Here is a 14,308-nt window from a genome sequence, read left to right as displayed (position 1 = left end):
AATATGTCTGGCAATAACAGATATATGGATATAACACAATTGACTTCTGACCTCTATCCAGTCCCTGTTCTCAAATGGGGTGGGATAAAACTCTGTACCCTTTAGGGATGGAGGGTAACATAGGTAGGGGGAGGATCATAGAAACATTGGTATAAGGGAAACACTGATCTTAAATAATGGAAAACTTTGGGGCATCTTGGTGGCTGGGTTGGTTAAGCCTCTGACTCTGGATTTGGTCTCAGGTCATGATCTCAGGGTCTGAGATTGAACCCTGCCTTAGGGCTTCATGCTCAGTGGAGTGTCTGCTGGAGATTTTCTCCTTACTCCCTCTGCCCCTCCCCACACTGTGTATGTAAATAAATTTAAATTTAAATACAAATTTTAAATAAATTTAATAAAATTTAAATTAAATTTTAAATTAATTAAAAATTTTAAAATTAAAATTATTTAATTTTTAAATTAAAATTAATTTTAAAATTTTAAATTAAATTAAAATTAAAAATTTGAATTAAATAAAATTAAATTTAAATAAAATTTAAATAGATCTTTTAAAAACTATTGAAAACATATAGGAGTTAAGAAGTGGGTGATATATCTTCAGGCTCAGGGTAGTCAAGGAATTTTTTTTTTTTAAGAAATTTATTTATTTGAGGGAGAGAGAGTGAGAGCGCACAGCAGGGAGAGGGCAGGGGGAGAGGGAGAAGCAGGGAGCTGAATTCAGGGCTTGATCCCAGGACCCTGGAATCATGACCTGAGCCAAAGGCAGAAGCTTAACCCACTGAGCTGCCCAGGCACGCCTGTCATTTCATTTTATACGTTCTCTCTTTTTCTTATTAATGCATCCAGTGACTCCAGGATCATGTAGCATCAAGGTAGCCAGTGTTAAGTGCTACAGAAAAATTAAGAAGAATGAGGCCTATGGAAAAGCCAGTAGGTTTTGCAATTAGGAGATGTATCTATCTATCTATTTATTTATTTTTAAATCATTTTATTTATTTATTTGACAGACAGAGATCACAAGTAGGCAGAGAGACAGGCAGAGAGAGAGGGGGAAGCAGGCTCCCCGCTGAGCAGAGAGTCCGATGTGGGGCTCGATCCCAGGACCCCGGGATCATGACCTGAGCTGAAGGCAGAGGCTTTAACCCACTGAGCCACCCAGGCGCCCCTAGGAGATTTCTTTAAATGGAGATATTCCGTGAAGTAAAATTTTGGTAGTGGTGGAGTAAAGATCAGTACCATGTCCTGAAGAGATTGATGGTGAGCATGTAGAGGTAGCAGCTGTAAATTATTAATTGTAGAGACATTTAGCAGTGAAAGGTCCAAAAAAATTTGGGACAGTAGGCATAGGAGTTAATAAATTCAAGGTGGTCTTTTTTGTTGCTGTTTTTGTTTTTCAAGAATATAGGGTATCTCTGTGTGGATGTCTTTAAAGGGAAAAGAACTCATGAAGAGGAAATGTTAGAAAGTAATGGTAATAACAATCATTTATACAGTAATTACTATATGCTAGACATCAAATTAGTACTTTGCATAAATTAATTTTAATTCTTACAATAACAAACAAGATACTATAGATGTAGTTGGGGATTATTGACATATGGAATTGAGGTAGTTGCTTATTGGTTTATCAGGGCAATATAGTTTCTTTTTTTAGATTTTATTTATTATTTATTTGAGAGAGAGACAGAGGTAGAGTGAGCACGAGCAGGGAGGAGAGGGAGAAGCAGGCTCCCCCTGAGCAGGGAGCGTGATGTCCTGGGAGCCCACCCCAGGACACAGGGATCATGATTTGAGCCAAAAGGCAACGCTTATAGTTTCTTAAGTAAATTATAAGTAAACTGCAAATTATAAGTAAACCAGCAATATATTTATAAGTTATAATTGAGTAAATTATAAGTAAACTGCTATCTAGAATAATAGAAACTAGAAACATAAGCCACTTTCCTGGTTAATTGTTTCGATATCTCAGTGGAGTGCCAGTTTGACTTCCTAATGTTTGTATTACTTTTGGTGTTAATCACTTTTTTTTTTAAAGATTTTATTTATTTATTTGACAGAGAGAGATCACAAGTAGGCAGAGAGACAGGCAGAGAGAGGGAGGAGGAAGCAGGCTCCCTGCTGAGCAGAGAGCCTGATGCGGGACTCGATCCCAGGACCCTGAGATCATGACCTGAGCTGAAGGCAGCAGCTTAACCCACTGAGTCACCCAGGCACCCCAGCGTTAATCACTTTTAATGGGGCTACTGTTCCTTCATTAGAAACTCAGATACAGGGCGCCTGGGTGGCTCAGTGGGTTAAGCCGCTGCCTTCGGCTCAGGTCATGAGCTCAGGGTCCTGGGATCGAGTCCCGCATCAGGCTCTCTGCTCAGCAGGGAGCCTGCTTCCTCCTCTCTCTCTCTGCCTGCCTCTCTGCCTATTTGTGATCTCTCTCTGTCAAATAAATAAATAAAAAATCTTTTAAAAAAAAAAAAGAAAAAAAAAAGAAACTCAGATACACATCATGGTTTTTCCATTTGAATCATTTATCACTTGGACATGGTCATTCTTTGTAGACCTTCTAAAATGTTACACTGTTCCTTGTAGTAGGCTCAACTGTTTGCCTTTTTTACAAATAGAAAGTTAAACTTCGTATTTTAAAAATAACTGTAAAAAAAAATTAAAATTCAAATGTTTCCCCAAGCACATATATTGTTCTGATATATCCCTTGTCTTATGTGAGGCCTGCTGTTCTTTTTATATAATTAGAGGAATTATTCCTGGTGGCTTACCACTTTGTAGTATCCTGAGGTCCCCAAACCAGAATTTACTTTCATACTTCTAGGCATTGCGGTTTGCTCAGTCAGTGGAACTCGTTATTCATCCTCTGTTTTGCAAACTTGCTAGCACTTTGGCATGCTTATTAGTAAATCTTAACCAGCGTGTTAAATCTGTATTGTGCCATTGTTTTACAGAGCCCCAAAAACAAAGTTCAGGATGTTTAAGTAGTTAGGATTATACAAAGTAGTAAAAATGTGGAAATTGAACCCATGTCTTCTACCTCCAAGCTTAGTCTTGGTCCCATTTGTATAATATCGTAATTATTCAACATCACTTGTTCTTAGAACAACTAGACATTATACTATATTTTAAACTCTCCTTTTCATAGAAATAGTATTAAAGTTTTATTCCATTCTATTTTACCCTCATATCTATACTGTTTTGAATTTATCTTTCTCTTTTTCTCCTTTTTCTTTTTTTCAAATTTTAATTTGGGATTGCTAATATTTTCTGGCTATTATCTACCAGCTTAATGATTTTAATCATTTTTGCATTAAATCATGAATACTATGTACATTACAAAGTAATTTCTACATAATTTTAAATTCTTTTTTTTTTTTGCAGATATCAGTTCTCTTTCAACTTAAAAAAATGGCTTAAAACTTACAGTAAAGTTACAAGTTACAAGAAATGCTACAAAGAATTTCCCATATCCCTTTTAGCCACATTTACCTGTTGTCAACATTATTGCTATATTTGCTCTACCATTCTCCCTTTCTCTCCATATTTACAAATATTCACATACCCACACCCATATATATATATATATTTGATTTTCTTCTGAACCATTTCAGAATAAGGTGCAGACATGCTCTTTTACCTCTAAATACTTGAATATTGCCTAAGAAGTTCTTTTTAAAAATAGGTTTTTAGATTGATGTGGGTAAAACTTTTAATTGACTTTGTCATATATCTTACTAGATGGCACAGTAGAAGGATTATGTTGTTTGGTGTTGGACCTACAACTTAAGTGAAATGTTTTGTCATCAGTATTTCTTGGGATCATTTGTTACTCCCTCTCTTGACCCTATTCTTTCTGGCTCTCACCTCTAGTTTCTGATACACCTAGAGCCAGTGTGAGAGCTTTTTGCCTTACCCTACATAATGCTGCCATTCAGAGCCTGAGAATCTTTTTTTCTGTGACTGCTTTTTTTTTTTTCTCTTGGCTCCCTGAACTCAGGGGTGTGTATCATAGGGCAGCCTGAGTTTCAGTAAGCTCTTAATGTGGATACTGGAAACCCTACCTGTCTGCCAAGTCCTTTTGGCTGTGAGCAAAGTAGAGGCTTGGTACTTGTCATTCCTTTGCAGCAGTTGAGCTGAAGGAATGCCGCCTGGCTTGTTGAAGTTGCTTAGTAGCTCTGAATGGGGTGTGTATGAGGGTGTATATAGAGAGTTGAGGGTCTTTTAATCTGTGTGGGAGATATGGGATCCTTCCTGGTGCCATGCTAATCATCAGGGAGTATTTATTGAGTTCCTCCTTATGATTAGCACTATGATAGGAGCTTTTGAAAGTCTAATAAAATACATAATTAAAGTCACAGATTTATAATAGTTAAAAAAATTCTAGTTCTGCCACTTACTAGTTGATTTGGGCAAGTTAAGTCTCACTGCTGTTCTGTAAAATGGAACTGTTAACACCTCATAATAGAGCTATTGTAAAGAGTAAATGAAGAATGTTAAGTATAGTGTTTAGTATTTGTCTGACACTAGTTAGTATTTCATTTCATACATCATTCGGGATATATGACTGATACCATATAAAACAAATAGAGAGTAATAAAAACAAATAGAGAATAATATGACACTACAGTGTGTAGTCAAATACTTTAATTGTGACATGTAGATTATAAATAGTCTGGGAATTTAGAGAAGGGAAAGAACAGTCTTGTGCAACCATTTAATGTTCCTGTGCCTCAGTTTTTCCACTGGATATACTGGGTAGTGCTAGGTGATCTCTTAGAGAATGATTAAAATGCTTTAGCATTTTTGCTTTTTAGGTGGTTCATTTGATGATAGGAACTCAGGAAGGGAGAAGCGTGGGGAACTGTTGGAAACCAAGTTTAATACTTAACATTCTTAATTTTTTCCTTATATGGACATGGCAGCCTTAAAGGAAAGCTTAAAGCTGGAGATAGAAGTATTTCCTTCCAGGAAAGGTGTCTGCTTTGGTATTTCTACCCTGTTGCTTCACTGGCATTTTTAATTAGTTGAAAACTAATGTTGGTCAATGAATGGCCACTGATTATGAGTGCCTCAGATTTAATCTGAGAATTAAATTATTTGTAACCCATATTATCTCTCTGATCCTCTGGCAAAAATAAAACACACAAACAGGGCAGGAGATTTAGTTCTCTAGGACTTGATGTTAAGGACATATGGCTTACTTGCCTTGAGTGTTTCTGTGAGATGGGACATCTTTCCTCAGAACAGAGTCCAGACTGATAACTTGGCCTTCCATGCCTTTAAACAGGCTTTCATAGTCATGAACATGTAAACGTAAAACACCTTTAAAAATTTCTTTATTTATAATATCTAACAGAAACTGTTCTAATACTTCATCTGGTATATGTTTACTTGGTAATATTTTTGTTACTCTGATTTTGGAAAGTTGGTGTTTTGTTTTTGTTTTTGTCCCAATCAACTTTCTTCTAGAAAATTTCAGAGAAGTTTCCTGTGAAAGTAAATCTGCTCATACCTTTTTTTTTCTTTCCTCTTTGGCTTGACTGCTTTTCCTTTTTGTTGTTGTTAAGGTTTTTTGGGTTTTGTTGTTGTTGTTGTTGTTGTTGGGGTTTTTCTTGTGGGGGGGTGGGGGGGGTCATTGTTTGCCAAGGTTTCAAGTTTATAGTGAGAGGTGAGGCAACGTTGATCTTGGCAGAATAGCACAAAGCCAGTAGAGTCATTAAGTGACGCAAGCTTTTAGTTTTTTTTTTTTTTCTTTTTGTTAAAGCTCTCTGGCAGAGCTGGCTATTCTAGTCACAGAGGAAAAGAAGAGAAGAGACATCTGAAATTCTGGATGGAATGATAGAAGACTTTAGGGGTGTAGTAAAAAAAGAACAGCAATTAGGAAAAAAACCACGAATGATTCCAACATATTTCTTAACCTTTGTGGATTTTATGTCAGTTGTTTAGAACTTGAGTTTTTACTTTAGATGATGATGGGACAAGGAATACAGAATGTGAGGAGGGTTGCATGGGATTCTTGCTTATTTGTCTGCTTCTCCTTCCAGTTGGGAAAATTCTTCAGTCTACAAGAAGCATCATTAACAAGTCTAAGAAATACATCCTACCGTGATCCTGGATTCTGCTGGAGTTGAGGACTACAGCCACTTCACCACTATTTTATGGAGGCAATTCAAGAAAAATAGAAGGACACAATACCTAAGGATTTCTCTGTTTATGTTAGTACTGTGCCATGTTAAATTTGGGGCATTGTTTGGAGCAAGTTGGGGATGGCTCTGTCATGTGGATCTAAGAAGATACCTGAGTTCCTTGAGCTACACAGATGATGTTTGGAAGGTTGTACACTCAAAGTATTTCAGCATAAATTCATTGAATTCTGGATTCTTTTTTTTACAAGTCAGGACTTCAGCAGACAGAAACTTTTTCCCAAAAAGATACAAAGCCTTTTCTGAGTTTTCAAGCTAAATGTGAACAATAATGTCTTGGAAAAGAAATTATTTTTCAGGGGGCCGTGGTAGTGTCCAAGGGATGTTTGCACCTCGAAGCTCAACCTCCATAGCCCCCAGCAAAGGCCTCAGTAATGAGCCAGGACAAAACAGCTGCTTCCTCAACAGTGCCCTGCAGGTAAGGGCAATTTCTTTCTTTCTGGTGAACTTTGATTCTTGGTTGCTGGTGCTATGTTTCCAATAACTCTTTTTTTTTTTTTTTTTTTTTAGGATTTTATTTATTTATTTGATAGAGTGAGCACAAGTAGGCAGAGAGGTAGGGGGAAAAGGCTCCCCGTGGAGCAGAGTCTGATGTCAGGATCGATCCCCCAATAACTCTTTTAAATATAATCCTTGATGGTCTCTGTTTAAGGTTGGCAGACTGAGATCGTTTTTAAGCCTATCTGTGTGATCTTAGGCAAGGTACTTATCTCTTCGAATAAGTACCTTATTTGTAAGAAAAGGGGATTAATAATGATAACAGAAATAACTGTGACTACTACTACTTACCTGCCTGAGGGGAAAGTCTATGGACTAGATGATCTTAATACTTGTTTATTGGTGCGCCTGGGTGTCTCAGTTGGTTAAGTGTCTGCCTTTGGCTCAGGTCGTGATCCCAGGGTCCTGGGATCGAGCCCTACATTGGGCTCCCTGTTTTGCGAGCCTGCTTCTCCCTCTTCCTCTGCCTGCTGCTCCCACTGCTGTGCTCTCCCTCTGTCAAATAAATAAAATCTTAAAATAAAAATACTTGTTTGTTGACTTTTTTTTTGCTTCCTTTTTTACCTTTTGAGACCAAACTGTATCGCTCTCCTTGTTTTTCTCTAGTAAAGAAAGCAAAGTTCTTTCCACTAGTCAAAGACTTCTAGGTGTATTACTCTTGTCTTCATTAGAAGGCTCTTAGCATTCAGGCTCTTAGCATATACACTGAATGGAGTCCAGTCTTTGTCCATTTCTTCTTCTCCTTCCTCTGAGCTCTTTTGTAGTGGTTCATGATTGGTGTCTGGTCAGATATGCTTGAACAAACGTAGTGGAAAGTAATTCCCCTAAGGTGTGATTTTCTATACTAGATTTTCCATTCTGGTATTGGTTGCCACACTAGTGATAGCAGAATCCCAAAGCTTCTTGTCTGCCTGCTTTCTTTGCCTTGTCATGCACATAGAATGTTAAGTTCATCCCCTTTGGCCTAACTTTCAAGTAATTACTTTCCCTTCTTTTCTGCTCCTCAGAATAAGAGTAAATGAAATTTGCCACCCAAGATAATTATGCTGGGGTAAAATATTAGTGTATTGTTCAGATGTAATGAGAAAAGAAGTTGCTATGAGAGAAGAAAAGACAAGGCAATGTATTTGGTATAAAAAGCAGTGGACACTCTCTCTAAAATAAATCTTTTTTTTTTTTTTTAAGATTTTATTTATTTATTTGACAGACAGAAATCACAAGTAGGTAGAGAGGCAGGCAGAGAGTGGGGGGAAGCAGGCTGCCTGCTGAGCAGAGAGGCTGATGTAGGGCTCAATCCCAGGACCCTGGGATCATGACCTGAGCTAAAGACAGAGACTTTAACCCACTGAGCCACCCAGGAGCCCCTAAAATAAATAAATAAATCTTAAAAAAAAAAAGAAAATGGACGGGGGCGGCCCTGATGGTTCAGTTGGTTGAGCAACTGACTCTTGGTTTTAGCTCAGGTTGTGGTCTCAGGGTCGTGAGATCAGGCCCCGAGTCGGGCTCTGTGCTTAGTGTGGAGGAGTCTGCTTGGGACTTTCTCTACTTCTCCCCCTGTCCCTCTCTCCTGCTCTCTCTCATTGCCTCTCTTTAGAATAAATAAATAAATCTTTAAAAAAAAAAAAAAAGCACTGGGGGGTGCCTGGGTGGCTCAGTGGGTTAAAGACTCTGCCTTCAGCTCGGGTAGTGATCCCAGCGTCCTGGGATCAGCCCGTCTCAGGCTCTCTTCCCCCTCTCTATGCCTGCCTCCCTGCCTACTTATGATCTCTCTCTCTGTTAAATAAATAAATATAAAAATCTTAAAAAAAATGCTAGCCTTATGAATTAGTTCTAGTGTAATTGTAGACTTGTGACCTTGTACAGATAATAGTATTTCAGTTTCCTCATTTGTAATATAAGACTCTTTCCAAGCTTATTTATATAATAAAGTTTCATACTTAGGGTGCATGGCTGGCTCAGTCAGTGGAGTATCTGATTCTTGGTCTCAGGGTTGTGAGTTCAGGCCCTACACTGAGTTAACAGATTACTTTAAAAAAGTTTTATACTCGGGGCGCCTGGGTGGCTCAGTGGTTTAAGCCTCTGCCTTCAGCTCAGGTCATGATCTCAGGGTCCTGGGATCGAGCCCCACATCGGGCTCTCTGCTCAGCGGGGAGCCTGCTTCCCCCTGCCTCTCTGCCTACTTGTGATCTCTCTCTCTATCAAATAGATAAATAAAAATCTTAAAAAAAAAAAGTTTTATACTCTGTTTTCAAATTTTTATTGGAAAATACTAAAAAAATCCTATGCTGTTAAGCCTAGAGAAAGAATTTAACTATATTCCCTTATTACTACTACAAACTTAAGGCAGTTGGGTGGAGTTTGTTAGTTTTTTTTTTTCCACAGATGCTGCATGTGAGTTTTTTGAGTGACATTGCATAAACTAATAATACTTTTGGATTTTAGAAGCAGGCAAAAAGCAGCACCTGGGTGGCTCAGTGGGTTAAAGCCTCTGCCTTCGGCTCAAGTCATGATCCCAGGGTCCTGGGATTGAGCCCTGCATTGGGCTCTTTGCTTGGCAGGGAGCCTGCTTCCTCCTCTCTCTTTGCCTGCCTCTCTGCCTGCTTGTGATCTCTGTCTGTCAAATAAATAAATAAAATCTTAAAAAAAAAAAAAAAAAGCAAGCAAAAAAAAGAAATGTTGATATAGGTGTATGTTTATCTCCTCCTTGGCCACAGTCCTGTTTTGATAATTCTGTTTTTCCTGTATGCTCTGTCTGATTGAAACAACAATATTTATGACTTTCTGTTCTAATTTTCAGTGCCATATGGAATACATAACACAGATACACAAACACACATTTATAAATCCATACTTAAAGATTGAGTCATTGATGGTTTTGGAGTGCCTATTGTAATCATGTTACAAGTTGAAAATAATTGTTTCTATAAACTAATATTCTATCTTTTTTAAAAAAAGATTTTATTTATATTTATTTGAGAGAGAGAGCACATGCGGGGGAACAGCAGGCAGAGGGAGAAACAGGCTTCCATCCAGCAGGGAGCCCGATGTGGGACTTGATCCCAGGACTCTGGGATCATGACCTAAGCTAAAGGTAGACAATTAACTGACTGCACCACCCAGGCATCCCATATTCTGACTTTTGATATGAATGCTATGTTGGCCACAGATATATTGAAGCCATTATGTTTATTATAAAAAGATGTTACTTATTTGGGAGTACAATGTATTTTGAAGAACTTCTGGATTATATACTTTGAAGACACATAAGTAAGAAGAAGCTCCACAAGTACAGTGCCTTTTCAGATGTGATGCCATTTAAATGTTTTCCAAGCAAGTGGAGCTTCCTGAGGCATTATGCTATATATTATACCATTTCTTTTTTAGCTAAAGTCCATAGTGTATTCAGATTTCCTTAATTTTTGCCTAGTATCTTTTTCTGTTCCAGGATCCCATTGAGGATACCACAGTTACATTTACTTGTCATGTCTCCTTTGGCTTTTCTTGGCTCTGTCAGTTTCTCAAAATTTCCTTGTTTTTGATGATCTTAACAATTTTGAGGAGTAATACTATTCGTGTATTTTGTGGGATGCCCCACTATCGGAATTTGTTTGATATGTTTCTCATCATTAGACTCTTCTGGGTCTTGAGAGGAAGACCACATAAATAAAGTATCCTTTTCATCATATCATATCTAGGTTACATACTATGAACATGATTTATCACTGTTGCTATCACCATTTTTTTATTCTGTTGACATAAAGAAGGTCATACATCTCTTAGAAAGGTCCAAAAATTGAGAAATCTAGCAAAGACAAAATTCTACACTACAATTCAAACTCTAAAAAGTTTTCAGTACCATATGATTTCACTTACATGTGGAATCTAAAAAGCAAAACAAATGATAAACAAAAAGCAGAATCAGATTTATAAATATGGAGAAAAATTGATGGTTGTAAGAGGGAAAGGAGATGGAGGGGTGGGCAAAATGGTGAAGGGGGGTGGGAGTTCCAGTTATGGATGAATAAGTCATGGGGAGGGGCATTTGGCTGGCTTAGTTGGTAGAGCATGTGACTCTTGATCTCAGGGTTGTGAGTTCAAGCCTTAGGTTGGGTGTGGAGATTACTTAAAAGAGTAATAAAACCTTTAAAAAAATCATGGTAATAAAAGGGAACAGCATAGGGAATATAGTTAGTGGTATAATAATAGTGATGAATGTGACAGATGGCAGCTACACATGTGTTCGTAAGCACAACATAACATATAGACATGTGGAATCCCTATGTTATATATCTGAAACTAATGTAATGTGTATCAACTATATGTAAAAAAAAAAAGTTTGTTCCAAAAAATTTTTTTTCTTGTGTGGATCATTTAAATATACCCTCTTCTGCAGCTTTTAACCCATAAATTAACACTTCAGGATCACATTTGATGTATGTTATACCTTATTTTCTCTGTGTAAACTTCCTTCATTTTCAAATTAATGTGTTTTTTAGAATATAGTTATCTGCCCTCATGTTAGCTACCTTACCCTTTTTTGACATTTGTTTTAATATACTAGAATGAGCTTTTCTCTTGAGAATGAAGATATATTTTGTAGTCATTACCTATGTTTTTTTAAATTCTTAACTTTCAGATCAAATGGAAGCTTTTTGTAGAGTAATGAAGTATTTCCTCCCTTTTTTGCCAGGTTTTATGGCACTTGGACATCTTCCGACGTAGCTTTAGGCAGCTTACAACTCACAAGTGCATGGGTGATTCCTGCATCTTTTGTGCTCTCAAGGTAAGGTTTTCAAATCTGTTTCTTCTCACCACCATTAGGCTGCCAAATGATCAATATTGAGGTAGTTGGGTTAATCAGAGTGATGCTAAAGAATTTCTTATTAGTGCAAAGATGAATATGATTAGTTTTTCTTGCTTCGAGAAATTGTTACTTGGCTTAGGTTGTCTGTTTTTCGGAAACTATTTTGTCCATACAGCTCTATTTAATATGATAGGATTTTATTCAAATGTACTTAGACTTTGAGTATTACCTGAAGAGATAATTCTAAATTTTTATTTCGAAAGAATAAACAGCCAGGTATTTTTAGTGGAATTAACTTTTGTCTGTTAAAGCTAAATTTAGCAACAAGCTCTTCCTATTGAAAAAAGCCAGTACTAACATTTTTTTATTCCCTGATGTTTCCCATTACCACATTTAATAGATTCATTATACCCATTTGCGACCCCGTTGTCTGACTTCCAAGTTTTTCATTTCTGAATAAAATGAAACCCAAGGATTCAGAGTATGCTGCAATAGAGGAAGAACTAGGTTGTATAAAAGGCCCCATTCTCAATTACTTTATCTGTTGTCCAACATTGAGCTTCTCTGTGTGTGTTTTTTTTTTTTTTTTGTATGTACAATGGATTATTTATGGCTGGATGAGTCTGCATGAGTTCTGATAAGCATATAGTGTCACTTTTCAGACTCAAGAAGTCATTCTTGGTTTGTGACAGGGATGCTTGAGTGTGGTCATTATAGATTTAATTTAGTTGTTTTTACATCTTGAAGTAAGAACTATAATAAAAATCCAGGAAAATTTCCCAGTTATTTCAGGTGTTCACAACAACTGATTTGAAACAGTTTTTTGAGCAGCATCACTTTGGAATTTTAAGTCTATGTTGGGCAGATATTTTTAGAAAGAGATGACTGAGTCTTCTGAACATTTTATCGCCTGGGTCACAAATATCTTTTTTCTTTCCCCCTTGGAAGCACTGGAATTTTTAGCAAAATATATGTTATTGATTAATTGGGAGTTCAAATGTGAATTTTTTTTTAAGACTTTATTTATTCAACAGAGAGAGATTACAAGTAGGCAGAGAGGCAGGCAGAGAGAGAGAGAGAGAGAGGAAGAAGCAGGCTCCCTGCTGAGCAGAGAGCCCGATGCGGGACTCGATCCCAGGACCCTGAGATCATGACCTGAGCTGAAGGCAGCGGCTTAACCCACTGAGCCACCCAGGCGCCCTCAAATGTGAATTTTAATGAAACCAAATCTTTTACAAATTGTAACATTTCTGACTGCCCATTCCAACAGAAGTCCATCCACGAGAGTATTTGGCTTAATTTTCTGAAGGGCATATTAACATTAAATATCTAATTTTGGGTCAGCAAGAAATATAGTGGTTCTCTGGCCAGCAAATCCAAGAAAAGTCTAGTTCATGGCATTAAAATCCTAAGTTAGGTACTTGCTAGAGAAATTTGAATCCTGGAGAAATCTCTGGTAGAAGAATCTCTTGAAACTAGAAGCTCTCATCTGTACCAGGAAGTAATGATAGAACTTATATGACCCCTTGACGTGACTTTGATTAGTCAGGACTGTGTCATCCAATTCCTTGACCAAGGTGGGATTCTGATGAACTGGCTGTACCAGTGTTGTTATGTTTTAATTTCCAGAAGTACAAATTGTTATTGTGATATAAATTAGTATCATTATAGAGGCCAAATAGATGAAGAAAACCAACAATGGGACTTCATGGGATACCTTCTGAGAGACCCAAGTAAGAAAGGAGGATATTTTTCAACTTATGAGGCTGAGGATATATCTTGGGACTCTTTCAGAGAAGCAGTTGCTTATGGCAGATGGGTAAATGGGCTTGGGGAATCAAAGGCTCTGTTTTAGATTTTCATAATTCTGAGGAGTTCTAGTATTTTCCTCATCACATCATTGTCTGAGCTATCAATGAGGTTTATTTTCCTTCACTGCTTCTTTTGTTATATTGGGAGTATATAAAAATTTTGATGTTTTCCCATAAAGTGCTTTTCAGTCCCTCAGTGCTATATAAGTATTAAATAATTAAGCTCTAAATAATTAAGTTTGCATTCTTTTAATTGTTGTATACCTCATTTGAAAATTATAAATAGACTTATATTGCAAATGGATTAATTTGACTGTGTGGATGAACTGAACGTGGTTCTAAGAGTTGAGAAATTTAAATTGTTAGAATAGTCATATTCCTTCATCCAGGAGGATTTCGTTTTCTGAGAGAAGAAAAGGAATGTTGAGTGTTTGGAAGAGTAAATCTGGGATGGACCATCAGCACTTGGAATGTCTCTTTTTTGTTCCCTACTTTAATTTTTTTTTTTTTTTTTTTAAAGAAAACGAAATGGGGGCAGGGCAGAGGGAAAGGTAGGGAGAGAATCTTAAGCAGTCTCCACGCCCAGCAGGAGACAACCCTGAGATCATGACCTGAGCCAAAATCAAGGGTTGGATGCTTACCTGAGCCACCCATGTGCCCCTAAAAATATTTTTATGGAATATGAAATAATATGATTCATCATTGAACTAGATTCTAGTCAGTATAATAAGACAAAAGGATAAATATTAGAAAGCAGCAAAGGTATTATTTACAGATGATATGATTGGCTATTAAAAAAAATCTCAAAATATCTGCTGATATAGCAGTGGAATCAATAAGAGGATTTAGCATGTTGTTGCCTGTAAGATTAAGGTATAACATTCAATTGTATTTCTGTGTACTAGCAACTAACAGAAAATGCAACTTAAAAAGAGTTTTTATAATAACCAAGTATATAAAGCACATATGAATAAATCTAACGAAAAGATAGG

At 37.0% G+C, this 14,308-nt stretch overlaps 1 protein-coding gene across 48 annotated transcripts in view; it reads left to right on the top strand.

The window, feature by feature from the left end:
• The window catches only part of USP54 (ubiquitin specific peptidase 54), a 119,738-nt gene that overhangs the window by 53,134 nt on the left and 52,296 nt on the right, over positions 1–14,308 (top strand). For all 48 annotated transcript variants that reach the window (XR_014306985.1, XR_014306986.1, XR_014306987.1 and 45 more), the window contains 2 exons: positions 6,045–6,621; positions 11,392–11,484. Coding sequence is in view for 45 of the 48 variants with exons in the window: in XM_082716366.1 (XP_082572492.1) it covers positions 6,475–6,621; positions 11,392–11,484 (240 nt within the window). In the remaining 3 variants the exon portion in view is untranslated. The remainder of the gene's footprint in view (positions 1–6,044; positions 6,622–11,391; positions 11,485–14,308) is intronic.

The sequence above is a fragment of the Mustela nivalis genome (assembly GCF_964662115.1).
Source record: "Mustela nivalis genome assembly, chromosome: 2".
NCBI lineage: Eukaryota > Metazoa > Chordata > Mammalia > Carnivora > Mustelidae > Mustela > Mustela nivalis.
Note: the sequence above shows the minus strand (reverse complement) of the source record. Positions and strands in the feature narration are given on the sequence as shown.